The sequence below is a fragment of the Heloderma suspectum genome, chromosome 6, assembly GCF_057233095.1.
Source record: "Heloderma suspectum isolate Gila_16-S chromosome 6, 16-S_ref, whole genome shotgun sequence".
In the NCBI taxonomy this organism is placed as follows: Eukaryota; Metazoa; Chordata; class Lepidosauria; order Squamata; family Helodermatidae; genus Heloderma; species Heloderma suspectum.
The window spans coordinates 100801353-100828146 of record NC_139463.1 but is presented as its reverse complement, the minus strand read 5'-3'; the positions used below and the strand labels follow the sequence as shown (position 1 = coordinate 100828146).

The 26794-nt window shown below is 46.2% G+C and overlaps 3 protein-coding genes across 9 annotated transcripts in view; 1 reads left to right on the top strand and 2 right to left on the bottom strand.

The window, feature by feature from the left end:
- The window catches only part of GRIN2D (glutamate ionotropic receptor NMDA type subunit 2D), a 62376-nt gene extending 60041 nt beyond the window's left edge, over positions 1 to 2335 (bottom strand). The window contains exon 1 of the mRNA XM_084805610.1: positions 2280 to 2335. The gene's annotated coding sequence lies outside the window, so the exon portion shown is untranslated. The remainder of the gene's footprint in view (positions 1 to 2279) is intronic.
- Positions 2336 to 15114: 12779 nt separating this feature from the next.
- KDELR1 (KDEL endoplasmic reticulum protein retention receptor 1) lies at positions 15115 to 25368 on the top strand. Its single transcript, XM_084805609.1, has 5 exons — positions 15115 to 15430; positions 17264 to 17364; positions 19125 to 19283; positions 20295 to 20547; positions 22178 to 25368. The coding sequence occupies exons 1-5, from the start codon at positions 15340 to 15342 to the stop codon at positions 22210 to 22212; spliced, it is 639 nt and encodes a 212-aa protein (XP_084661735.1). The 5' UTR covers positions 15115 to 15339; the 3' UTR covers positions 22213 to 25368.
- SYNGR4 (synaptogyrin 4) overlaps positions 24441 to 26794 on the bottom strand; it is a 21978-nt gene continuing 19624 nt past the window's right edge. For 5 of the 7 annotated variants that reach the window (XM_084805608.1, XM_084805601.1, XM_084805605.1 and 2 more), the window contains one exon: positions 25321 to 25600. In XM_084805608.1, the coding sequence (XP_084661734.1) occupies positions 25382 to 25600 (219 nt within the window). In that variant the 3' untranslated portion in view covers positions 25321 to 25381. Of the gene's footprint in view, positions 25601 to 26794 lie in introns of all 7 variants that reach the window. The other 2 variants (XM_084805607.1, XM_084805606.1) reach the window with 2 other exon arrangements.

Below are 26794 nucleotides of genomic sequence, written 5' to 3'. Positions count from 1 at the left end.
GAAGCTGGGGAACCAAGACATTTGGATCATCTAGGAAGAGTGTGGGTTAGAAACAGCTACTCAGTCATTTGGGAGGAGAGTTGGGTATTGCCGGCTGAGCCAGCCAGGATCCCTGCATTCCCTCCCTTCCCTGCTGCAAGATCTTGGATACATCCATTCCCCACTCATTACCCTTCCTTAAAGGGGGGGGGGATACAGAACCAGGTAGCATTCTGTTGCCCTTCAGCCCCTCTCTTCTTGCTTTGAAGTGGCAGCAGTGAGATTTTTTTAAAAAATAACTGGTAGATAAATCACCCTCTGGCTCAACGTCTGGGTCTTTCTTTCCACGCCGCGCACACATGGAATCCTCCCTTAACTCCCGTCCGACCCGTCAAACCCCTTGTGCAGAGGCCGCTTCAGACAAACCCTTCCCCTCCCCCGAACCCCCTCTGGGAGCGGGGAGAGCGGCCTCTAGGCGCCTGACGAGAGGGAGAACCTCCTCAGCCCCCCGTCCGCACCTTCCACGAGCCCCCCTTCCCGGACACCGTCCTTTCTTGGCGCCGCTTCACACGTTCCTGGTCTTAAAACACAGCCATCTTAGGATCCCTCTGCGGCCGGCCGGCCGGCCGCCTTCCTTCCAGGGGCTGAGCGGTGCGGCCCCCCGCGATCGCGGACCCAACCGCGGCGGGAAAGGGGCGGCGGCGGCGGCGGCGGCGTCCCGCCCCAGGCCCGCCACCAGCCTCCTCACCTCCACCAGCGGCGGATCCGCGCGGGCCAGGGGCGGCTTCCTTTCGTCCTGCGGCAGCACCCGCTCCCCGAGGGGGGCCCCGTGTCTTCTCTCGCGCCCCTCCAAGCTCAGTCTCGGAGGGCGGGATCTGTAGGGCAGCCCTGCGAGCGTCTAAGGCCCACACCTGCGTGCGTGGAGGGGTCTTCCCTCCTCACGCCGTTAGCCCCCGCTCCTTTCCGGGAGAATCCTGCCCGGGGGTCGGGGTCGGAAGGGAGGCTCTGTTGCGCTAGTCATTAACCCCCCTGCGGAGATCTGAAGACGTCTGGCGCCTTGCCCCACTTTAACCACTATAATCCACTGCCTTCCTGAAGAATCCAAAGACTCCTGGCCGTCGGCTTCCTCCTGCTCTCAGCCCTACGCTCCTCCCAGAAGACCCAGGCGCCTTGGCTCGCTCTCTCTGCCACCGCACCCTACTCCTCCCCCTTTACACTCAGCTTTAGTCCTGCCCAGGCCCGCTAACCACTAGGCTCTTCTCTCCTCCAGAACAACCCAGGCGTCCGAGCTCTCCGCCGGTTCGACCCACTAGACTTCACTCACAGAGGCCCTACTACTCGCCCATCCAGACCCGTCCACACTCCCACGGGGGAGCGGGGCCCGATCCGGCTGCATCCCCCTTCCCCTTGGCCGTCGGAGTGGAGGCTACCCAGTAATGCAACCAGAAAAAGAAGCCGCTCGGGGGTGGGGTGGGGTGGGGTGGGGTGGGGTGGGCTTTTTTTTTTTTTGCTGGTCTCCCTTTCTGTTTCTCAACTGGGGACTGCGGGGGGGGGGGTGTAGATGCCCTTCCGTTGGGTATTTTGTCTTATTTTAATTTTTGGCCAAAAATACTGACTCGGCTTCTCTGCTAAGAAAAGCCAGACGCTGCAATCAAGTCTCCCCGTCTTTGTGATTCTTTTGCAATGGAAATTAATTCGGAATAATATCAAGGAGGGTTTTAGAAACAAACAAAAAACACATTTTAAATTTTGTTTTGCATCTCATACTCTCGCAGTCTGGATGATCAATGCCACAAACAAATCACGCGCGAGCGTACACACAGCGGGGGGGGGGGCACCCATTCTTTCCCCTGCAAACCCAGCCCCCTTGGGGGTGGGGGGAAGAAAGGGCGCCTTTAGGAGTCTGAACTCATATCTTGGTGTGTGTGTGTGTGTGTGTGTGGCCCGCACGGAAAAAGGGGACAAAAGCGTAAAATCATTGGGGGGGGGGACCCTTTTCTTTTCAGCTAGGGCCAGTTACAGATTAGACAGGAGTGCTGCGAGACCATCAGCACAATTATGGGAGATTGTGGGGGGTGCAGATTCCCATCCACTTTCCACTGAGCCCCCCCCCCCCGTCACTTTCCCTTTAAAAACAATAACAACCAACCAAAGGTACTGGGGATCAGGGGAAAAGAGTCAGAGAAGAAGCCCCCTCCTCGATATTCAAGCAAGCAACAAATCCCTGTGCCTGTGACCCTGCGGAACAAGAACCGGACGTTTGTCTTGAAATAGGGATTTATAAATAAATAAATACTTACCTTTTCATGACAACTCCCGAGAAAAGAATAAACCAGGAAACTGAAGGGGAGAAAAAAATTCTCCGCGTCTGGAGAGAGAGAGAGAGAGAGACAGAATTGTTTCCTCCTTGATTTTTTTTTTTTAAGATAATTTTATTTATTCCTATTTCCTCTCCCCTTAATCTCCTTTTCTCCTGCGGGGAATCAAACAAGCGCTAAATCCAACGAGCCACGGGAACAGCAGCATCTTCTCCCTTCTCTTTTTCTTCCCCCCTTCCTCCTTTTCTTCCCTTCCCTTCCAAAATGTATTTCCGATTTTTATTCACTGCTCAGGAGTCCCCCCCCCTCTCTCCCCCCTCTCCGTGTCTGTCTCCGTTCAAGGTTGTTGCAGGCTTCCGCGCTACACATGTTGCATCCCAAAGTTAAAGCAGAAACCGGCGTCGGTGCGGGCGGATGGTCGCCGGCGAGGAGGGATGGAAATAAATAAATAAACGCCAAAGCCGCTGCCTTGCAAGCTGCCTTTCCGCGGGGCCTTGAGCCCAGAAATCTCTGCATCGCTTAGAGAGTTGAGTTATTTATTTATTTTCTTCTTACCACCCCCCCCCCTCCCTTTCCGGGTCACCTTTCTAAAAACACGCGGCGGTGCAAAAAGGGGGGGGGGTTGAGAGAAGCGCATCGGGAGGAGAAGGGGCAAGCGAGCAGGGTTGCGGAGGGGGGGGTGTCTTGATATATTTTTATTCCTTTAACGCAGACAAGACCACGTCGTCTGTTCTTTTCCCCTCTCACGCAAGGCAAAGATACACACACGCACACCAGAGAGGGTCATTAGCATTCAACACCAATGCCACACTCCCCGCCGCCACCACGGCAGAAGCAGGTTGCGAAGCGAGAGAAGGCGAAGCACAGAGCGCCGCAGTCCTAGGCGCGGGGGGGGGGGGGGGCTGGATCGGATCGGATCGGAGCTCTGGCTTCACTGGATCCATTTCTCCAAGTCGGGTTGGGGGTGGCGGCGGGGGCTCTTTCACACACACACACCCCGGCCTGGCTTCGACAGAAGGTGAGGTCTAACTGGAGCAAATGATTCGGTGTGGATCTTCTTAACAGAGGCCGAAACAGGGGGAAGGGGAGGCAAAACGTGGGCAAAAGGTGTGAGGTTCTGCCCCCACCGACCGGGTAGGATCGCCCCACCACCACCACCACCACCACGCGGAAGGCCAAACAACACATTCATTGCAGAGAAAAGGTGTAGATGGACAGACTCGGCTTCCTTAACTGCAACCCCCCCCCCCCACACCGCTTTCCAAACGTGCCTACAGAATTAGAGGTGCTAACTGACCCAGACAGAGAAAGAGGAGGGGGACCCAATGCCGACCATCGGCAATTTACATATGATAAATCATTGAGATGTATGGAAATGTAACTCTTCACTGCTTCGCATCGATCAGAAACGAACAAACAAAAAAGCCGGCCGGGTTGCAGAGGATCGCGCGGGGTGGGGGCGAGAGATCATGCCAGCCCTCCTTTGGCTGTCATCCGCCCTGCCATGAAGACGCGCAAAGGTGCTTAGATGAATGGATAAAGAGCGCATTTAAAAAGCAGGCAAGGGGTTTGAAAAAGAGAATGCATCCTGCCACCAAAGGCCAGCAAGATGCAGAGGGGTTTTGTGGGGAGGGGTCTTTTTGTGCTGTTCCTGCAGCGTCACAGGATGGAGACACCACGAGGCTAAGCACAGGGGGACGGATGGGAGACCAAGTGGAGCATAAAGGAACAGAAAAAAGCGGTAGTAGTACGCGAGGAAACGATGGAGGGCGCTGTAGGACTATGGCCCAACTGCCCTTCGGTAGTTTGGTACTACTCTAGGAGAGCGGCCAGGGGAGGGCTCGGTGGGGGCGCGCGGAGGGACAGGGCAGCGGGGGGAGCTTAAAAGGAAGTGTGGGAGCCACTGTGAGCAGAAGCCAGGGAGAAGGGCAGGTTGGCCCAAATGGCGGGTCAGGGGGTCTTGTGGAGCAAAGGAACCCTATTTGGGATGGGTCTGTTGGCGGTAGCAACGGGAAGGGAGAGAAGCCCTGCTATCATTTATGTGGATTTATAGCCCATGCTGTTTCAAGAACTTGGGGTGGGTTGCAAAAGGGCACACCAGGAAAAGCTCACAAGAGACAGGAAGCTGCCGTATTCCAAGTCAGGTCTCTCTAGCTCAATGTTGTCTGCAATGCCTGGCAGCAGCTCTCCAGGGTCTCAGGCAGAGGAATTGCCTGGCCCTCTCTGGAGCTGCCAGGGACTGAACCTGGGCATGTGCTCCACTGCTGAGCTTTGGCCCTTCTCCAAAGCCATCCACTCCCCTGGCTCTGTCCAAGAGAAATGCATCCCTGTTTAGAACCCAGTGGCACCAGGAGCATCACTTGCCCTCCCTAGACTCCTCCTAACTGGCATCTCTGGCATCTTAATTCACTCAATAGGATCATAATGATGGAAGGGAGCAGAGGAGGAGCAATCCTCCTCCCCGCTCCCCTTCAGTCCTGCAAGAGTCAACCACATAATCCAGACCACAACAGAGAGTACGAGAGAAGGGAGATATCATGCCACCCTAAGGTGCCTGTGGAACAGAGAAAGTCCTAGATGATTCCAGCAAGCGAGCCAAGGCACACACTGCAGGGGAAGGCCCAAACACACAGCCCACACGTCAGTGGACCGGACACAAAACATTCCTTCTTGGCTCCAGATAAGTTGATTAGGGAGACCCAAGCGTGATGTAACCCCCTCCCCCATATCTTGTTTTAGTTGCACCCAGACAAGCACCCTTTGGGGGCCTTCCTGCCTTCCCTGTCCCACATCAGGGCCTGGAGAGCAATTGTCCTTTGGGATTTTCTAAGGAGAGCTGGAATGAGCCTCTCCTGTGGTTCTCATTTGACCCTTGCAGTTGTCCCTGTTTCCTTTCATCACAGTCCCCTTCCCCACCAAATAATTTAATGGACACTGAAGAAAAAAAGAATGTATTACAGTTTTCCTCCCAAAATCCTTTCATCAAGGATAACGCCTATCAATAGCTATTAATGGGCTCAAGTTACAGGAAGCCAGATTCCGGCTGAACATCAGGAAAAATTTCCTGACTGTAAGAGCAATACGACAATGGAACCAATTACCTGGGGAGGTGGTGGGCTCTCCCACACTGGAGGCGTTCCAGATGAGGCTGGACAGCCATCTGTCAGGGATGCTCTGACTTGGATTCCTGCATTGAGCAGGGGGTTGGACTCAATGGCCTTGTAGGCCCCTTCCACCCCTACTATTCTATGATTCTATTAATCATGATAGCCAAACTTTTATTTATTTCTATAGTACCATCAAGGTGTGTGGCGCTTGAGTACAGACTACAGTTCCCTGCCCAGAAGGTTTACAGTCTATAATTTGACACAAGGAGGCAAGTGGTGGCAGGGCTAATCGGGAAGAATATGCATTAAGTGGAACCTCCTTGTTCAGAGGTTGTGTGTTCCTGAATATTACCAGTTGCAAGGGGGCAATGGTCAGGGAGGGCTGTTCCCTTCCTGCTTGTGGGTTTCTCAGATGCTTTTCATAGAATCATAGAATAGTAGGCTTGGAAGGGGCCTACAAGAACATCGAGTTCAACCCCCTACTCAATGTAGGAATCCAAGTCAGAGTGTGTGACTGTCCAGTGTGTGAAACAAGGCGCTATATTAGGTAAACCTTCCATTTGATCTGAAGGGGCTCTTGTTAGATTCTTGTTTCCTGAGGTCCCATCATCTTTGGTCCCCCAGAATCTGAGGAAGTATCTTACTTAGCAGTTCTTCATCTCTGATGCACCAAAAGGGAACGGGCCTTCTCATGGATCTCTGCCTCTACTTGTCTTAGGGCTGAGATAGTCCTCCAAAACCTGCATCACTAGTTGCAGCTGATCTAGATCTCACTTGTAGAACATTTGGGTTGGACGGAAACTTGAGGGGATCATGTCCAACCTCTTTGTGTTGAGGCAGGCTCCCTGTGTCCCAGGGATGCCCCAAACCCCAATACTAATAGTTTAAAATGGAGTGAATGGGAGCCAGAGGGAGACCTCTTTGTTTTCTAAACGCAAGATGCCATTATTGTGGCATGTAATTAACAAGCAGCAGACTAGAAAAGTTGGCAAGATTCTGGTGCAGTTTTGTGTGCACTGCAGAGTGGTAACTGTTCATATAATCATTCATTGCAGGGAAGTATTCCTCATCTGTTTTGAAAGGAGTGTCAGTGTCTCTGGGCAGACAGTTTTGTTCCTTCCAGAAACTCGCAGATTGCTGGCTCAGTTTTAATGACTGGTCTCATAAACACACACACACACACACACACACACACGCCCTACCTTGGGACTGGAGCATATTTTGGTTTTAAGCTTTGGATCCACGGCACTGGGAGCAGTGGAGGCTGGTGGCTCCAATGTCAGTGGGGTGATGTATCTGCTCCAGGTTTCAATCAGAACCAGTCAGAACTCTATAGGAGCTATCCAAGGTTGTATAGCTCCTTTAGAGTTCTGACTGATTCTGACTTGGAGCCACCAGCCTCCACTGATTAGAGGGGTTGATTAGGGTAGACATCAATAGAATTAGTACAAGGTCAGGAGTAGTTTATCTTTACATAAATTCACAAAACCTCACTTGCCTTCACCAGAACATACAAGTCCTGAAATCCACCTGTCTGGCATTCTGTAGCAGCAGGCCCCACCCAGCTCCAATCTACCCCTCTTGTGTCCTGAAAGAGAATGTGGGGCAGTTCTTCATGGAGTTAAGCAGCCCCTGGCGGGAAGTGGCAGCTCACGCTAGTTCCTAGATGCCGTTGTTGCTGGGATGGGGACAGGTGTTGGTACATGAGCTTTTTGCCTAGTTCTGAGATGCAGCTATCTCTTGGGTAGAGATGCCTGTTTGTCTCATACAGCCACCTGTGCCCCCCTGCCCCACTTCCTCTTCCACAGCATACACACAGCTTCTGCTGTAACCATAGAATGAAGTTTAAACAGAGACTAGAAGAGGGGGAGCATTTTGGCTGAGTCCTTCTAGCAGCAGCAGGAAAGCAGAACAGCTCAGAGGAACAAAGAAACCCCTTCTCTATTCATGACGCTCGAGTTTTGCTGGCAGGGAACAAGGGAATGGGGAAGAAAGGGAGAAAAAAATAGACGCAAAAGAATGAAAATGTCCAATGCCAGGATTCCAGCTGCCTTTAATGAGGGAGATCTGTCCTCACTTCAGGGGAACGGATGGGGGCTAATGAGATAGAGCTAGGGAGGGAGAACAGGACACTGGGGTTCTGTGAGTAAGAGGAATGAGGATACAGTGGATTAGAGCAGGGGGCATTGGAAGCCCAAAGTCCTGGGTTGGGGGGGGGGGGTCAAGAGGCACACAAAAAGTGTTACATCAGAATAAAAATTCCACATGAATGTTGTAGCAAAGATCCATGAATAGGAAACAGCAGGAGTACAGGGACGTTTTACATTGGATTCTAAATTCAGGTGGATTTGGCGGGCAGAATCAGTAAGTGGGAGACTAGATTCCGGCTTGCATTTGCTCAGCTATCTTCCCTGGAAATTCCCTGTGCATTTTCTGCATTCTGATGTAACACTGTCCCCCTATAGATATTTCTCCCCCATGCATATTATTTGCAGAGAGACACAGACAGACAGACAGACAGACAGACAGAAGTTACATCAGAATCATTGTTGAGAGCCTGGTAGGATCTAGTGGTTTAAAGCCAAAATGGGTGGCATGGGAGACCAGAGGTGGTTTTTAAGGCTGGAGGTGGATGATGGGTATTTCAAAGAGTTGAAGGCAGTTTGGAAGACAGGTTGCTGCACAGGAGGTATACACATCCCAATTCTTCTTTGCCATAGGGAAAAGGTTTTTGTATTGCTTCCACACCAGTTTGACAAGAAGCATCAAGGAGATAAAAGAAATCTGTGCATGCACCATGGGAAGGAAAACCTCTCTCAAACCAGTTTCAGCACTCTTAAAAACTATTGTCTCCCACCTTTGTGCTGACAAATAAGATTCCTCTATATGCTGGAACTTCTTGATTTGTATGCATATGTGCTGCAGGGAGGCTCAAAAAGGCCTTGGTGGTTGAGGCGAAGGCTGGGGGTGGGGGTTGCTGCTGCTGCTGCTGCTACTTAACAAGGACTAACCCAGAAGATTGACTAACCCTGCAGGGAGGGCGGACTGGTGCACTTTTATGCAAGCATACCTATCCAGCAGTTAAACACACCTCCTGTGATAAATATCTACTGACACACAGGCCATAAAATAAATTCACTCATAAAAACACCCCTCAGAGAAATGGACATTGATATTGAAATGCACACACACATCTTTTTAGACATTTCCTGGTGCATGGCTGAACATGCTTTGGTTCTAGGAAGAGAACCGTCAGGCCAGATCAGACCAGCATCTCATTTAGCCCAGCATTCTGCTTCCAGCAACAGCTGAGCCAAACGCCACTGGGCACTCAGAAACTGGGCACGAGGGCAGCAGCTTTGCTCTCTTGCTTGTCACCAGCATCTCTTCTTCTGATTGATCTATCTATCTATCTATCTATCTATCTACACACACACACACTGGTTCGGCAGCTGAAGACTCCTTTTATCTATCATGGTTTTTAGCTCTTGCTAGACCCAAACTCTATTAATTTGTCTCACTGTGTTTTAAAGATACCTAAGGTAGTGGCCATTGCAACCTCATACTGCAGGGAATTATTCCACAGGTGAACCACGAGTTGTACGAAAAAGCACTTCATTTCACCACTCTTGAACGAACTGCCCACCAGTTTTGTTGGATAACCTTGAGTTCTCATTTTAAAAGACAGGGAAAAGAATGTCCTGCTCTCTGCATCATGCCTCCCCCATACCCAGGTCATCCTTTTTTCTTTTTTTAATATGGAAAAAGCCCCCAAATGAGAACATAAGAAAGAATTGCCTTGCTGGATCAGACCAAGATCTAGCCATGAATATTATTTCCCTGTCATGCACAAATGTTCACATACAAATGTTTTATGCAGGTGAACATTCATCAGATCCAATCACAGGCCTGTGATACACACATTATACAATAAACACACCACCATATTTCTAGGCTGCTGTGTACACCCAGGCAAATGATGACAAACAGGAGTCTTCTCTGTATATGTAAAGTGACATGCATGTACCTGTGAAGATATATATTATAATATGCATGTGCTTTCATACACTACTGCCACCAGGCGCTCCCAACACACAGAGGACCTTGGGTCTAGAGACTTCTGCATGCCCGTTTTTACAGCCTCCCCTCCTCTCTCTCTCTCTCTCTCTCTCTCTCTCCAGCCCCAGTAAGGGAGCTTGCAGGGACAGTGTGTTCTTTGTGGCTGTGGGAACATTATGTTGCAAAAGATGTGTAACATTTTCTCTTGAGCCCCCCTAATCACTCAAACACCATGAAAACCAATACATCCATAGGCAACACAACAACTGGCAAAGGAGCAATGGTCCATGACCAAGATGGAGGCCAGTGAACACACACACATCCCAGATCAACAAGTGGACGTGTTCTGGAACGCTACACAAACATATCTGCATGAGCTTTGTTTCTGATGAACACATTGCTTGGTACCTTTGTTTTGGTCCTTCCTGTCACTCAGAAATCCCAGACTCCAAGCTGACCAAAATGATGTGCTGGTGCCTCCCACCATTATCCCAAGGAACCCAAGAAGTCTTCAGTGATTCGTTTTTTAAAGGCAGCATGGCTTGATCCACAGCACTTCTATCCCCCTGGAAGCTCTACTTCTTTGGTTGCTCAGCGCTGAGAAGACACTCTGCAGATGTTTAGAAGCACATTTCTCTGTTATTCACCCTTCCAGGATGGATCTAATATTGAAAGCAGATTCAAGGGCTGAGGCCTGGGTGAGCTCTCTCACAAACTAAACCCTGCATCTCAGATTTCACGGCTTGGGCTCACCAAAGCCTACTCCTTCCCAGAAAACCTCAGTATTCTGGTTCACAACATCCTTTGCTGTAAACGCACAGCCCCCCCCCCCGAGTCCTGAATCCTCTCTCAATACTATTTTAGCTCTGTTTCCCCCCTGCCCCCACCCTCATGCAGTGATATTTCCTCGGAGGTATTAGATGTGAGCGGTGGAAACTAAGTTCCTGGGGACAGGAGAGAAGGTCTATTATGTTTATTGCCCCTGTATGAGCAAGAAAGTGGTACCATCTGGCCTTGAGGGTCTCTGTGGTGGTGAATGCAGAAGAAAATGATTCATTTATTCCTCTCCTCCCATCTCCAACATACACACACATGATAGTTGCCATTGGCAGTTGCTGCCTGGTAAAATTCATGTCTCCCTGCTTTTTAAACACTTTGTTAATTGCTTTTTCTGATATGCTCTGCTCCACACGAATGAGACCAGAATAACTATTATGCCCTGGGAAGCAATATTTCAATGGGTTCTCTGGAAGAGCAATGAGAAGAGCCAGTGAGGGGAGCTAGCCATGCGAGATTCCGCACTCTAGTTGTTTAGAACACGGAGGGACACTTCAGTCCTCTGGGACAGAAAGCCAAGAGGGGCTTACGGAGAGGCTAAACCTGGATTTTCAGGATGTGGGATGAGGGACAACTAGCATAGTTTTTTTCCCATTCCTCTACTTGCACAATTCTATCGGAAGGGTGGGATTTGTTTGTTCAGCACTAAGGACCAGATGGAAAACAACATGCCATGAACTAGAGAGCACTGCTAATGGCACACTTTAAATGCATATCATTTTCATACAGTTTATGTGAATGTGGTGGGTGCCAAACTGCAGCCAGCAGGGGTTCTGTGCTTATTCTACGCTAATCTCAGAAATAGTTTAAGTTGAAGAGTGAAAAAAAATGGGAGGCAGCCACAGGCCAGTAGCGTGAATGGGGGAGCAAGGGGAGGAACCACGTATTTCCTTTCTCTAGAAAGTTCTTTGCAATGCTCCAGATGAGAAAAAAATAGGGCAGGGGTGCTTTTAATGTACATTTCCCTTATATGAATAGACATTTTATATTCCTGAATCTTTGATTCACCTGAATGCTTAAACAGCCCTATTAGAATCATGTTGTCTCTTCAAAAAGAGAGATGGCATTGTCAGGATTCGAGCAGGTCCACCAAACAGGCCACTCTTGTTCTAAAGCAGGGGTTGGCAGAAAAATAGACCTCCAGATGTTTTGGACTTTAACTCCCAGCATTCCTAAACATTGGCCATGCTGGCAGGGGCTTCAGGGATTTGAAGTCCCAAATGCCTGGAGACCTACCTTCTGCCTACCCCTGCTCTGGAGAACACACAGCTAAACCTAAATGCAGACCAAAGTGCCCCTGCCTAGGCTAACCACAGGCCTGGTTACCACAACACACACTCAGGCCTTAAAGTGTCTCTTCCTGAATGAAATACCAAATGGGCACACAGTCAGCCAGCTGAGTTCCTGTGAAGAAAGCCATGGAGGCAACCAAGCAGAGGAGGCTGGTGGCAGGGCAGTGAATCCGCTCCGGGTTTCAGTCAGAACCAGTCAGAACTTGAAAGGAGCTCTCCAAGGTGCTTCCCACTGCAACCAAGATAAGGGAGGGGCCACAGCTGAGTGGTAGAACGAATGATGCTTTGCATGCGGCAGGTCCCATGCACCATCTCTGGCATCTCCCGGTAGGGCTGGGAAAGACCTCTCTTCAAAACCCCTCTCTTCAAAACCTCTTCAAGAGCCACTGCCCATTGCTGTAGACAGTACTGAGATAGACAGACCAAAGGACTGACTGGGTATAAGCATTGCCCCAACTCCCTGACCTAGAAGAACTGTGGAAATGTGGAGCTACATGGCACTTCAGTGAGATGTCTCATGCTACGGTCGGCTCTTGCCCAGTCCAGGCTCAAGAGCTGCAAACGTGATGTGGGAAAGGGGAAGCCCCAAGGCACTCACTGCATTCAGAGCACAACCTTATTCCAGATTCTCGCTCTGTGAACGATTGGGCCAGACGGTATCACTCACATTGCTGGGAGCTGTGCAGAATCCATCCTGCTTCACTGACACATCTATAGCTCAGTCTTGTCTACAAAGCTTTTAAACATTTCCCTAAACACTCCCCAACTGATATGGAGTTATGTCCACCTGTGGATAAAGTGCTGTTTAAAACCCCCAGTGTGGGAACTGGGATGGAAGAAAGAAACTAGGCACCAATCCTGAGGTCACACTGCCCTCTGTTGGCCACTACAGAGACTGCAAACGAAGAAAAACAATGGGAAAGAAAGAAGAGAAATGTGGTTCTCTTTGCTGGAGTGCACCAATGTTACCTACTAAGTAAGGGCTGCTTCACATATGATGAAACTCCTTAGTCACTGCTGTGTAAGCACTTTTGCGAAGCGGATGTGTAAATTGTCACCCATGATGATCCATTCCTAACCCGTGCAGTTTGCTGTGTCTACGCATGCTGGGAAGCCATGATTAATTGCAACCACCCACTACGTGTACATATAGTGTAATGCATGCATGCAGTACCATCATATATGACAATGAGCAAACAGGGAATGTGAGCAATTCCTACACAGACATGACTTCCATATTGAGATCTCTTTAGGTGTAAAGTCACCGCAAGAAGGCTTTATGCCCAGTCCTCTTGAACCCAGGATTCCTGACTCCCACTAAGTCTGCACACTCTTCTAGACTGTTCAGGCAAGCTTGCCTCCTGCTGCAGTACACATTGTTTTGGCTTTGCACCTAATGGCTAATACACAGTGGGTTTTCCTTAAATGGAAAGACTCCCTCCCTCCCTCCCTCCCACATGCTTGCACTCTGGGACATGTTGCCACCACTGCCCTCGCTTCAGGCTCTTCTGCTCTTGAGCAGCTGAGTAGGGGGATCAAGTGCCTGTCACCCCTGAGGTTATGCTCACACTTCAGCCCAGGACCAAATGGCCAGCCCTAGTTTGGAGGTTAAGCCAGAAAACATGAACAAAGACTGGTACTTCAGCCCACAGTGAATATATGTGCTATCCAGTGGAGGCTGGTGGCTCTGATGTCAGTGGGGCAGTAAATCTGCTCTGGGTTTCAGTCAGAACTAGTCAGAACTCTGAAGGAGCTATCCAAGGTGCGGAAGCACCTTGGATAGCTCCTTTAGAATTCTGACTGAAACCTGGAGCAGATTGCCCCACTGACATTGGAGCCACCAGCCACCACTGGTGCTATTACAAGAGTGATCTTACTGGAATAAGATGATTATAGCTAATAGCAACATCACGCTCTTTGATGAATGGAAAACATGCTCAAACATTTAATTTTTTTTAAGCAGGGGAAGGAACAATTGTCCCAGCTGAAAGCACAGATAGCTATTAAAGCCTCAAGCCCTTTCCAGCCAAGCTTCTGCCCTAGAGCAGGGGTGGGGAATCTGGGGCCTACCTGGTGTTTATGGATTCCAACACCCATCTTCCTTGACCATTCAGCATGCTGGCTGGGGCTAATGGGAGTTGGAGTCCAACAACATCTGGAGGGCCACAGGTTTCCCCCCGCTGTCTTGCAGAAAACCCTAAAAAGATCTGAAGGAGTTGCCTCTGGCCCACTGGGTTGCCAGAAGAAATTCAAGAGGTGCATCTTGCACTAGCAGGGAGATCCATCAGCAATGGGAAACTTGGGAAAGGCCGTAACTTCATGTGTAACAATGGCGCATTCCAGCAGACAGAACCAATTTTCTTTCTGCATCATAAGGAATTATGTGAATTGCAGCTTTTTGAACAGAATTCCTGGGGGAAAGGAATTAAATACAGAGGCCTGCAAAACATTTCATCCAGATTCATTCATCAGTATGCTGCAGATATAGAAATATTTTTATATATATAGTCAATATGTTAACATTTATTTTTATGTATGTGTTTTTACCAAGAGCCCTCAAAGAAGTAGCCAACAAGAACTTTAAAATATATAATAAAAACAGCAACCAGCGAACAGAAACAGATACATACAGCTCTCTCCCTAAATATTTGTACGAGAGTTTCATGCTTTCATCACTAGTCACACCATGATGGTGAAACCAGTTTCGTTTTCTCGAGTAGTAGTAGTTGTTGTTGTTGTTCAGTCATTAAGTCGTGTCCGAATCTTCGTGACCCCATGGACCATAGCATGCCAGGCCTTCCTGTACACCTTCCGATCTGAGGGGCTCATCTTCCGGCATCATATCTTTTAGCCTTGTGATACGTTCCATGGGGTTTTCTTGGCAAGAATACTGGAGTGGGTTGCCATTTCCTTCTCCAGTGGACCACATTTTGTCAGAACTCTCCACCATGACCTGTCCATCTCGGGTGGCCCTGCACGGCATAGCTTATGGCTTCACTGAGTTACGCAAGCCCCTTCGCCACAACAAGGCAGTGATCCATGAAGGGGTTTCTAGAGCAGTCATGTCCATAACTCGGGAAGCAGCACATTGGTAGTTTTAGAAGTTTGGCAGAAATGCCTCTGACAACAGCGCCCCCTGCTGTGCAGGACGCTTTTGAACACAGCTCTTGGAAGCGGGTTGGATTTTGGGGTGGGAATGGATTAGGTCGAGACTCCGGGCGGGGAGGGGGGCGGAATCACGAAGGTCCCTGCCTCCTCAATGGTCTCCACTGCCCATTCTATTGCCCCATTGCCAAATGAAATCCGTTTCATTAGAAATGTAAATTTGTGTGCGTTTAAGATTTTCCGCAACGGGAGTACCTGGAATACCCTTTTGATCCCCCAGCGACTCTGCCCCTCTGCTCGGAAGCTAGAAACAGGCGCTAGAACTCTTCCTGCTTTCTTCAGTCCTATCCCCACACTCTTGCTTGACTAATCCAGCCCAACTGTGGGTGTGGCAAGCCTTTCTCTCCTCCTCCTTTTGTGGCCTTCCTTCCCAGACATCCTTACACACGCGACACCCCAGCTTGCTTTTGATCAAAAAGAAGGGGAGGGATAAAATAATAGATCCCTTCGTTCCCCCTCACGCACCAGCCACCCCATCTTTTGGCTTCTGCTGCTGCCCCCAAAGATCAGCGTCTTCCACTCTTTCTGCAGGTTTCCCGTTGTGAAGCTAGGCAACCCTCTCTACAGCACACCCGGAACACCATGAATATATTCCGCTTCCTGGGAGACATATCTCATCTATTAGCTATAATCATCTTGCTAATGAAGATCTGGAAGACAAGATCATGTGCTGGTAAGAAAGAAAGAAAGAAAGAAAGAAAAGAGGCGAAGGTGTTTCCCTCGTCATTGTATTACGCGCCTATACAGGAATGTAAAACGCGCTTTATTCCCGGCCTGAAAGTGATCAGATACAATGAATGCAAGAGTCTCTAAACCAAACTGTAATTGACTAATTTACGTATGTAATTTTCCGACTACTCTTCTCTCCGTTTCTTTAAGGCTGCAGACGTGTACACTTACCTGAGAATTAAGCCCATTGAAAATAGCGGGGCTTACTTCCGAGTAAATATGCATAGGATTGTGCGGTAAATCTCTTAATTGGCCCTTTGAAAGTGATGAGTTAGTTTTCTTTTTCTTTTTTTTTTAAGGTACTGATTACAAAAAATAAGCCCCTCTCTATTAACTTGTATTTCAGGAACTCAAATAATTCCTGTGGCAGCTTTTTCCCTTGATGTAGAAATTAATGACGTTGCTTTCTTTTTAAAAGGAAGTTTTAGTATAGAAAAGCTGTTTCTTGACATTCTTTATAAGGAGGGAGTGCTGAAATTGCCAACTTGTTCTTTTTCAAATTACTGACTCTTACAGTCTGAGCCTATTCATGTTTACTTGGAAGTAAGTCCCACTATGTTCAGTGGAGATTAGTTTCAGGCAAATGTGCACAGGATGCAGCCTTAAAGGAACTAACACGTGCCCCCTCTTAGGAAGTTAGTGGTAGTTTTTTAAACTCTTCAGAGGTTAGATTTAAGCTTCCCTTTCCATATTATCGTGGAGTCTGTATGCAACTGCAAGAATTAAGAAACTTTATTGTATCTTGTAAGTTTTTTGTTGAAGAGTGGCCCTGAATTGTGCTTGGAAGATGGAGTGTTTTCTTTAGGGGAAACACTGATTTTTATTAAAGCTGGTGATTGTGGAATATAATTTTTGGCGCAGAAATTGCATCTGTCATCAGTTCACCCATTAAAAAAGGAGATTCACCATTCATTTGTGGGCTGATATTTCATTGTTTTATAGCAATGCCTTAAAACTAAAACATATATTTTCAACTTGCTTTCAGGGGAGGGTTTGTTTTCAAAGATTGCATAGCCATCCTAGCACTGGGGGAGGGGGGCAGGAAGTTGTAACTAGAGGAATTTAAGTGGAAGTTTAATTTTGGTCTTTGTCGATTAAAAAAAAAACTTGCAGGATTCAGTGGGGACAAGCCTGCTGCAGGGAATTGGGCATTGAGGTACAACGGGCTGAATGATGACGTGGAAACTAGTTCAGATTAGATTGGATAAAGTTTGGCTGAACTCTTTCTGAAAAAATAGAACTGGGCTTTAGTTGCTTGGGTGATGGCAGGCCCTATGGAGAGCAAGAGGGTTGGACAGAGGGAAGCCAGAGGTGTAACGTGGGTGTAAATTTCCTTAGGCCTGAATAGGAAACTTCTCCCTTCTAAGGTGAACTGGGAAAGGCCGTGGATTAGCTCATGAAGTAGGCCCAGTCAGTGATTTCTCCTACAAGTTTTAATGATCCACAGGCAGCACCCAACTGACCCAGCTCTGAGGTTCTTTTGGAAAGTTTTTATGCCTATGTCTGTCAGATCTTTCTTTCTCTGCATGTTGTATTCTTGAGAGGCTGTGATTGTCGGATGATAGAATCCTGAAGAGTTTTGATCAGTGTGCTCACTACTTTATGACTTTATAGTTGGTCCTAATAGATATATTATGTGTTGTTACTTTGAATTATATATACACATATTTCCTAATGGACCAACATGGCTACCTGCAATTTTTGTTATTTCACAGAACTCCTAATCTTTCCTCTGTGGTTATTTGTGAGTTTCACTGCCCTGTGCTTCTCCGTGCAGGGATTTCTGGGAAGAGCCAAGTTCTCTTTGCCATTGTCTTCACTACTCGGTACCTAGACCTATTTACCAACTACATCTCACTGTACAACACCTCCATGAAGGTACAGGCTTGATACTGGACTAGTTCTACCTTTGGATTGGGACTCTGGGAAGAGATGCTGATAGGCTTGGGGTGGGTATGTGGACCTGACATAGGTAAGGAAGAGACCTGAAATAGGTAAGGAAGGCTGCATGCTTAGGTAGATGAGAAGGCTTTGTTTTTAGTTCCTGTTCCCCACATATACAGACTTTGCCTGAAATATCGTGGCATCACAGTCAGCTTACAGAAGATATAGGCTAATGCAGGCAGTCTTTTACAGTGAGCCTGTTCAGAGGATCGGGATGGGAAAAGAAGCCATCGTGGCTTCTCCCCCCCACCCCTGCACATGCTGTGCGCATGATGGCCATTGGCATAATCCCCCGTGATGCAGCACGGGTTGGCATGTAATCCGAACCCAGCTCCTGGTGCAGCGGGGGTGGCTTCGTTCCCACCCTACAACCTCTACTGCATGTCATGGTTTGTAGGGAGGATATGAAGCCGCCCCCACCATGCTACAGACTGGGTTCGGATGACACACCAACCCATGCTGCATCATGGGGGGTTATGCAAATGGTGGTCACACGTGGGGGTAGGGGGGAAAGCCATGATGGCTTCTTTTCCCATCATGATCATCTGAACCCAGTCAGTGTAAGCCTATGCACATTAACTCAGAAGTAAAGCCCTATTCAGGCATTCATAAATTGTACAGGCTAAACATGTGAGGAGGGGCAGCATGCTAGCCTCACCCTCTCCTTCCATGTTTCCATCACCCTGTACACATGGAGGGCAACATTGTAAATATAGGAGAGTCTCCCCTATATATGGAGGCTCTCTATGTGATCTGGAATGTTGGAAAATCAGTTTCAGATCGTGTGGAGAGCCTCCACAGATAGGGGAGGCTGTCCTGTTCACAATATCACCCTCTGCATGTAGATGGTGGCTGAAACATGCAAGGAGAGGCTGGGACTAGTGCACTCCCCTCCTCATGTCTTTAGCCTACACACTTTATGAACGCCTAATTAGAGCTTAGGTCTCGGTGACTTCAGTGAAGCTTACTCTCAGGTAAGTGTGCATAGAATGCAGCCTTAATTTAGTTTATCTCTTTTAGTCAAAAGAAGCTATTATATTCCTCAGATATTTATTTAAGGAACTCAGTAGAAAGCCTTAACTTTATTAAGAATAATTTGATGTGGACATTTGTTGCCATTTTGGCGGAGAATAAATGTTATAAAATGCTGATATAAGGGTAAGCAGATTTCTGAGTTTAACAGAACACTTCATCAATATTACAGTATAAGACTTTGCAAGCTTTCTGCCCTGTGAGTAGTTCTGGATAAGTTGAAAGTTAGCATATTCTTTTACCACTAAAAGGTTAAAAGCAAGATTGTGAACTGAAAATGTTTAGTCGACAATCCTAACCCTGAAAGAGAGCACTGAAAAGTCAATTGCAGAATGTACTAAGAGGTTCAACAAGCATGGTGTGACACTTTTCAGTGTGAAACTATTAGAGTTAGGGGGAAGGGGAGAGATGTAGTTATGTATAAGATTTGGGTTGGGGAGGTTGACAGGAAGTTAGAGGGCCCTCTAATCTAGGAGAGGTATAAACAAGCCCTCTGTTTACTAGAGGGACTATTAATCTTTAAGACAGGTTTCCTAGGGAGAGGTGGATTCTCCATTGACATGAAAGATAGAAAGCAGTAGGGCTGATTTACAATGAGATCTGGGGAGCTGGGGGAGGGGTTGGTCTCAGTGATCCGTCTTGATCTATTTTGTCTCCTGTAGGTGGTTTATATCGCATGCTCTTATGCCACAGTGTGGATGATCTATAGCAAATTCAAAGCCACCTACGATGGCAACCACGACACCTTCCGAGTGGAGTTCCTGGTTGTTCCTACAGCTGTGCTAGCATTTCTAGTGAATCATGATTTCACTCCGCTGGAGGTAAATTAATGTATGGGTTGGACTTTACTGAGAACCAAGTCCCAAACTTGCATTCCTGTAGATGAGGTTTCCCAGTCCTATGGGGAAAATTCTTCTTCGCCCAACTGGTGACAATATTTTAGCATTCTAGCCAAGGCATAGCTACATCTCAGGATATCTTTGCACCTTAACGTGTCTGATGCCGTTTCCACCAGAATTAGCTTCTTGCTTTTCATCTTATTTTGCCTCTGCTTGTCCTGGTAGTAATCCTTTATATGCCTGCTTTCTCTTCTTAGGGTTATAGCGTTGGGCTTAATTTTGTTTTCTAAAGCAACACTGAATTTGTTCAACTGTGCCTGTGTGCCTTTATACAGACTAATAAACCTTAACTACATCTATGCAAAATCAATTCTGATGCGGGGTACACAAATGAGACTGTTATATATAGCTGGAATTAGTTGGAAACAGACCCCCCGGCAGAAAGAAATTAGTGAGTTGATAATAGTGGGTTGTGGTGAATGACTTTATTGTACAGGCTGAAGTTTTATTTTGAAGGAAAAGATATCCATTAACAGATGCAGAATGACAAGGCAATGGGTTGGATCCAGACTTTAGTCTCATTCATTTTAATGGGATTTAAGCAAGTCATGACTTAGTCTGGATCCATGGCTAGCGGTAGGCATCTCAAGGTATTTGTCCAATTAAGGGATAGTTTTATGTCTTTAATGGGGTACTAGGTTTTGCACAAAATATCCAAAGGAAGTGTTTATTGGGGGAAATCAGTAATAATCAGGATGATCCACTGCCTGCATCAGCTCCTTGTGCTTTCTTTAGTGACAAATCATGTAAAAATTAGCTGGGGCTGACATACCCTAAATCTTGCAGTGCAATAGTGGACAATACAAATATCCACTTCTCTGCAATGGCTGTGATGGCAACACAACTTTGTGGGTATTACATCCGGCCCTAAGTTATGTTTCATTATTAGAAATGCATGTCCCAGTCATACTGTGTCTCTTTGGATGTCTCCAGATTCTCTGGACCTTCTCCATCTACCTGGAGTCAGTAGCCATCCTGCCACAACTCTTCATGGTCAGTAAAACAGGTGAGGCAGAGACTATCACAAGCCACTATCTCTTTGCCTTGGGTGTCTACCGTTCCCTCTACCTGTTCAACTGGATTTTGCGTTACCAGTTTGAGGGCTTCTTCGACCTCATTGCCATTGTGGCTGGCTTGGTGCAAACCATACTCTACTGCGATTTCTTCTACCTCTACATTACAAAAGGTACCTTGAAATTCTTGATTGGATCGCATATGTATGAGGTGGAATGGGAGGATTCTGGGATTCAAGGCTTTTAGAAGTGGGGTGGGAGTTTGTTGGAAGTCAGTACATCTCAACAACATGCACAAATGTATCTTGAATGAGGGATGCTGCTAATCTGGACAATCACTAGAGGGCACTCTACAGCTAAATCAGACCTCAACCTCACTGAAGAGGACATACCAGTTAACCATCCTGTTGGCATTTTACTGATTGTAAGTTGGCAACAAATTAATTAGCAGTTCAGTTATCTCCTTCAGGTGACCAAGAGATGCTGCAGATAAATAGTTCATACATTCCAAAGTGTACGCACTTGGTACCTACCTATTCCTGTAGCATTGAATAGAAGTCTGGTCTGGCCTTACTAGATTGAAGCAGCATGCCAGGCAGCAGATTATGGGATACCATTAAAGGGCAGAAGATGGTCTATTATATACTTTACTGTTCTGTTTTTACTTCTATACGGGTACTGTTTGGATTTTCTGGCACAGGCACCAAAATGACTTGATTGGTCTCTAAGTTGAGTATTGAAAACTTATGCATGGGTTATTTTTTTAAAAAGAGAAGTTTAAGATTGTTTATGTGTGTAGGAAGACAAACTTATATATACACACACAAACACACACTAATTATAAATATATACACACATACATGCATAATGGAACCCAGTCACACCTGCAGCAAACTGTTGCAGTGCGGAATGCTCCTGTTCAGCGTTCCTCCTAGTCATGCCTCATTCCATTCCTGTACTCCCTTCCCCTACCTTGGTTTTCTGTTCCTCTTCCTCAATACACTTGGCATTCTATGGACAATGACTAGCCTCAGTCCTCATTGGGCTATTTTTGGCTTTGTTTTTTCCCCCCTTAGGTTTTTTTCCTAAAAGGTTTTTTCTACTTCTGTATTTCACAAACCTTGCAACTCTCCTGTGTATACTATAGTTCTGGCTAGATGAGAATTGGCACTTGGAGAATTGTGATCACTGTTGGTATATATAAGTGGAAACGGCAGTGTGGAATGCTCTTGTTCAGCTATACCCTCTTCCAGGATACTGCATTCCATCCCACCTCCCTTAGTTTTCCATTCCCCCAACCATCTGCAGAGGCAAAGGGAGAGAGGGAGAGGTATCCACTGTGAGGTTGGAGTTGATAGCAGCGACCCCTCACCCTGCCAGCAGCCTTCCCGTCTCTGAGCTTCCACAGCACAGCGTTTATTAAATAGCTCACAGCAAGGTCCCAGTGCTCTAGCAAAGGTCATGAGGAGCAACAAGAAACAGCTCCTCCCACATTAAAGTGCAGCAGCAGCAACCGTCCAGAGGCAAATGGAGAGAGGCAGAGGTATCCACTGTGGTGTTGGAGATGCAGGAGATGCCTGCAATCCCTCTTATCCTGCCAGTAGCCTTCCCCTCTCTCCTTATGGTGCCACTTTCTATTCCAAGTCTGTAATATCTGTTCCTGGTTAATATGTTTTCTTTCTGAAAGATTGCTGAAAATATGTTTTCCCTGTCCAGAGGCAGTTGCATCTTAGTACTTGGTAAGAGCAGCCTACAGCTATAGCCTGAAATTCTTATACATCCTTTTTCTGTTTCCTTCTGCAGTTCTAAAAGGCAAGAAGCTGAGTTTGCCAGCATAGTTCAGAGTGAGACAAGATACTTTGGCCAAGGAGAATGAAGGGAATCCTTCACAGAAAATTAAGACACACAGATTCTGATTTTTTTTTTTTTTAACCAGCCCACGTTAGTCAACTGTTGCTCTCTTCTTCACCCTGAACTTTTACCTGAGTGTGATGTGGGACAAAATAATAGATGGTCCTTCTGTTCAAGAGACTGATATAGAGGGGGGTGAGTTGGGGTATAGCTTGGATTCCAAGCTAATAATGGCTATGCCTGGTCAATATGTAAGTTTCTCAAAATCCCTTTTTGATGATTCTCCTCAATTTCTATACTCTTGACTCTTATTTTGTTGATAACCAGCACAGGGAGGAAATGCTTTTTTAAAAAGAACTGGACCATCTCCCTTCTCTTGCTTTGCACTCATGTTTTGGGTGTTGTACTGGTAACTGCTAAGAAGAAAATGTGAGGGCCTAGTGCTGTGGAGCTATCTGGATAAACAGGAGCGCTTACAAATTTAGTCTGTTTTCTTTAGATAGTGATTTTGGAGTATCTTTTATTTTTTAAGATTACTGGCAAGAAAAGACCTCTTCCTTTAAATATTCTGTCATTTACTATTACTTTGTTTTGTATATGATTTGATGGTTAATTCGTCGTCCACTTTAAATAACATAGAAAAATAAACTCTCCCCCACCCCATTAATTAGTGCCTTTGGGGAGGGATGGGAATTTAAATAAAAAGACATTGTTTTGTTGCCTGTTTGCGTTGTAATCTGTGCTTCCCTATTCATGTGCACTTGTCTTCATTTCCCATTCTAGTCTTTTGTACAGTGTTTGTTCTGATGCCTGCCTGTTAAAACAGGCCGCTCTTTCTCTTGGGGCCTGTTTTACATCAAATATTATGTTGGATTAACACACACTTTCTGTAGCTGCCACATCTCTGGTTCTCCTAGATACTGTCTCATAGCAAAATTATCTTAATAGCATTTTTTTTTTTTTTTGCATGACATTAAAGTATGGGGTCCCCAGTGTCCTTACCACCAAAATACATGGCAGCCAAAACCCTGGCAATTTGCTGCTGATTTTTGGCAGCAAACCACTACAGAAGGCTAAAACAGCTACATTTAGCTTGTTTTCAAGCTAAATTTGGCTGCTTTAGCCTTTTGTAGCGGTTTGCCACTGGCAATTGATGACAAATTGCCAGAGCTTTCACCACTGCCACATTTGGCGATACTGTGCATTTGAGCCTCTCTAATGCTACTGCTGTCAAATGTGAATGTCAATATGAGATGGATGTGGAAGATAAATTGGCTAGAATGTGCTTTCAGTGTAGGCTTCCTATTTGCATTGTTATCTGATTTACACTGCAATCTTATGTGGGTGGACTCAGAAGGAAATCTTACTGACCTCAGTGGGGCTTACTCCCATGTATGAGTGCATAAGTTTGGAGTCTTAAACATGAACTGTTGTAAATCTCACCTTGGAGGTGATTAGGGTAAGAGAAATCTTAAGAGTAAGCACAACATATCCAGCAAAGTATTATGTCATGGGTGTTGCTTGGAGTAACATATGCAGGAGCACTTTTTTGCTGGGTTGTGGCACACGAGAGCTTACACTAAGGCTGCAAACCTGTACACCTCTATAAGGAAGTACATCCCATTGAATTCATTAGAAGTTATTTCTGAGGAGCCATGTATAGGATATAACTGTCAAAGTGGCATATTTCCCTAAGCTTTTTTCTTGAACAACAATGGCAGAAAACTACTTTAAAAAGAAGTGAAGCTGAGGAGCCCGTATGATTTGGGATTAAGAGTTATCAGTCATAAGGAGATACTTGGTCAGGATAAGGTTTTAAGTTATTTACACTTAGTATGAGGTTGATCAAGGAGCAATCGGTAGTGTTTCTCTTTTTTGGAGTAACCATGGTTTTATAGTTGCTCCCTATAAGTAGCAGCTGCCTGAAATGTTGTTCAGTAGTCGTTACTAAGTAAATTTGAATCTGTGGGGTAGTGTTTTCACACAAATTCACTCACTCGCTCACTCATCAACCACTTATATCCCACATGGAATTTCATGGAGAAACCTCACTATGAATTGGGTTATATATAAGATATTGTTACTGGTAGTCATTTCTGTAATCGCTTTAGCTAGCAAAATTGCCACAATGATTACAGCAATGACAGCTGGCCACTGTGGGATGTACCTGTATTATATATAGCCTGGTTCACACTGAACTTTTTTCCACACAATCCCACACAGTAGGATTTACCTGGCTCAAATAAGCAGCATAGCTCACATCTGTGAAAAATCCAATGGGAGAAAGCCTGTATTTGCACATTTGATGTGAAGGATTCCAAACTGTCTCTTAACTGGAGAAAGTAGCAGTTGCCAACAGATGAGCAACCAGAGCTGGCCCAAGACATTTTGCTGTCTGAGGGAAAGAACAAGATGCTCGCCCCCGCTGCACCTCTTCCATGTAAATAGGCAAATCAGACTGGCTGCCTCTACTGTACATGAGGGGAGCAGAGGACACAACCAGCTCTGTCCTCCAATACCTTGTTGCCCCTCCCCCTCCCAAAATCTGCCACCTGAGGCAGCCACCTCACTCTGCCTAATGGAAGGACCAGCCCTGTAAGCAACCGAGTGACTGAGGCCAAATGCCCATCCTATCACTTTTACATATTCTTATTTTGATGCCTTAAAAGGGGACTAGTAGCCAGAATAGCCACTGCTGTATCCAGCTGAGAAAACAACACAGTGCTATGGCAGCTGCACATGCATGTTCTCCCTCTTTTCCTCTCTCCCCTAGCTATAGAGTTATTGGCCTTTTAAGAGAGAGAGTGCTAAAGTACTGCCAGCTGCCACAGTAGTGCAGTTCTCAAATGAGAAACTGCAGTGTGGGGCTATCCTGGCTTGAAAGGGCTGGAGCAAGAACCCAGAAGATGCTGCAGATCCTGAACAAGGGGAGCAAGAAGTGGGTGAACCTCCACTGTTTTTTAAAAGCTACTCCATACTGAGGGGGGGGGGGGTTGTTGCATTACTGTACTTACTGTTCTTACTGTTCTTTGTCTCTCTACCTTCATCTTGCTGTACTGTAGTAGAACCAAATTCTAACATGGAAAATAAGTTTTGGTTAGTGAATAAATTCTCTCTCTCCCTCCCTTTTTATTTGCTGCAGGAATAAATAATTTTTTAGTCATCAGTATTCATTAATGTCAGCCGGTGAGGTACAGGAGTGGATGGGAAGGAGGCTGCATCCACATTCTCAGGGTATCCCATATTGTTAGGAAGGGAGGTGGTGGTGGATGAGGAAAGGGTGGTCAAGGCAACAGATCCTTCATCCAGCGTCCGCTTGTAAGGAATAGGTGGCTCAGCCCACAGGTTTTTCAGAGCCAGATAGGCCAGGTACACCTGTGGGAGAGAAGAGGTGGCGGGTCAGGTACTTGTATTAAACTGTGAAAATGGTTGGCGCCTATGCTGGTATAAATTGATGGCAAAATACAGGGAAAAGAAACAAATTAATCAGAAAGCAAGTATAGGCCAACGGTAAGAATACTGGCGTTAGTCTGGAAGACTTGGATTAAAATCACAACTCATTTATGGACCTCGGGTCTAATTTTAGGTAAATCACTATTATAAGGGCATCCTGAAATTGTGATGTACTTGGCATAATCAAGTGCTTGATAACTAACAAGTTCTCCCATAAATGTTGCTTTTTTTGTAACAAAAACACTGTCACAAACATACAAAAATAGGTGTGATAAAATGCTTTATTTAGTGGGTGTTTTTTTTTTAAAGCCTACTTTTAAAATATGCTTGATTTTTTTTTAAACAGCGTTTTTCCTAGACAAAACTAAAAAAATGGGACACATTCTCAGTGAGTAGTATGGATGGATATGATGAAAAAATATTTTTGTGCTTGGAAAGAAGTTAGGCAATATCAACATTTTCATCATTGTTGGACAATTAAATGTGCCTCAGGTATTTTAATGCCTCAGATAACAACTGACCAGATAAATATCTTATACACTCAGCAAAATACTCTTGCTGTAGACAGACTGGCCTAAATGGAGATAGGAAGGGATCCTTTTTCATTAGTTGCTTTGTATTATTGGGTGAAAATGGCATATAGAATATATTGGAAATTCTGGTCTAATATATTTTACATGCTTTCATAAATATTAAATGGTGAGGGAAAGTGAGCTCAGGGCCTTAACTGTTTCCAAGGAAGGAGGAGGTGATCTTTTAGAAGGGATCTATTCCTTGGGCGATCAACTAATAAGCTCTCGTGTCGAGGATATGCCTCTGGGGCTAGGGAGGTCCTAGTAGTGGGATCCAAGAAATTACATGAGAGTTAGCATAACATCTGGTCTGAGTAAATTGGTGCAAAGTACTATTAAAGGTAAAATTATCAAGCATATTCAAGAACAAATCTTGCTGAAGTCAAAATGGCTTCCACAAGGTAAGTCCTGATTTGCTAATCCTTTAGAGTACTTTCAGAGTATCAACAAGTGGATAAGGGAGATCCAGTAGATGGTTCACACGACACAACAACCCATTCTCAAGTGTTGAGTGTAGTTTGTCGTTGAACCATAGGCTGTTGTA

Coding starts and splice junctions, on each gene's coding strand:
- KDELR1 (XM_084805609.1), top strand. CDS start 15,340: ATGAATATATTCCGCTTCCTGGGAGACATATCTCATCTATTAGCTATA. Junction 15,431..17,263: donor GAAGACAAGATCATGTGCTG/GTAAGAAAGAAA, acceptor TTCTCCGTGCAG/GGATTTCTGGGAAGAGCCAA. Junction 17,365..19,124: donor TGTACAACACCTCCATGAAG/GTACAGGCTTGA, acceptor TGTCTCCTGTAG/GTGGTTTATATCGCATGCTC.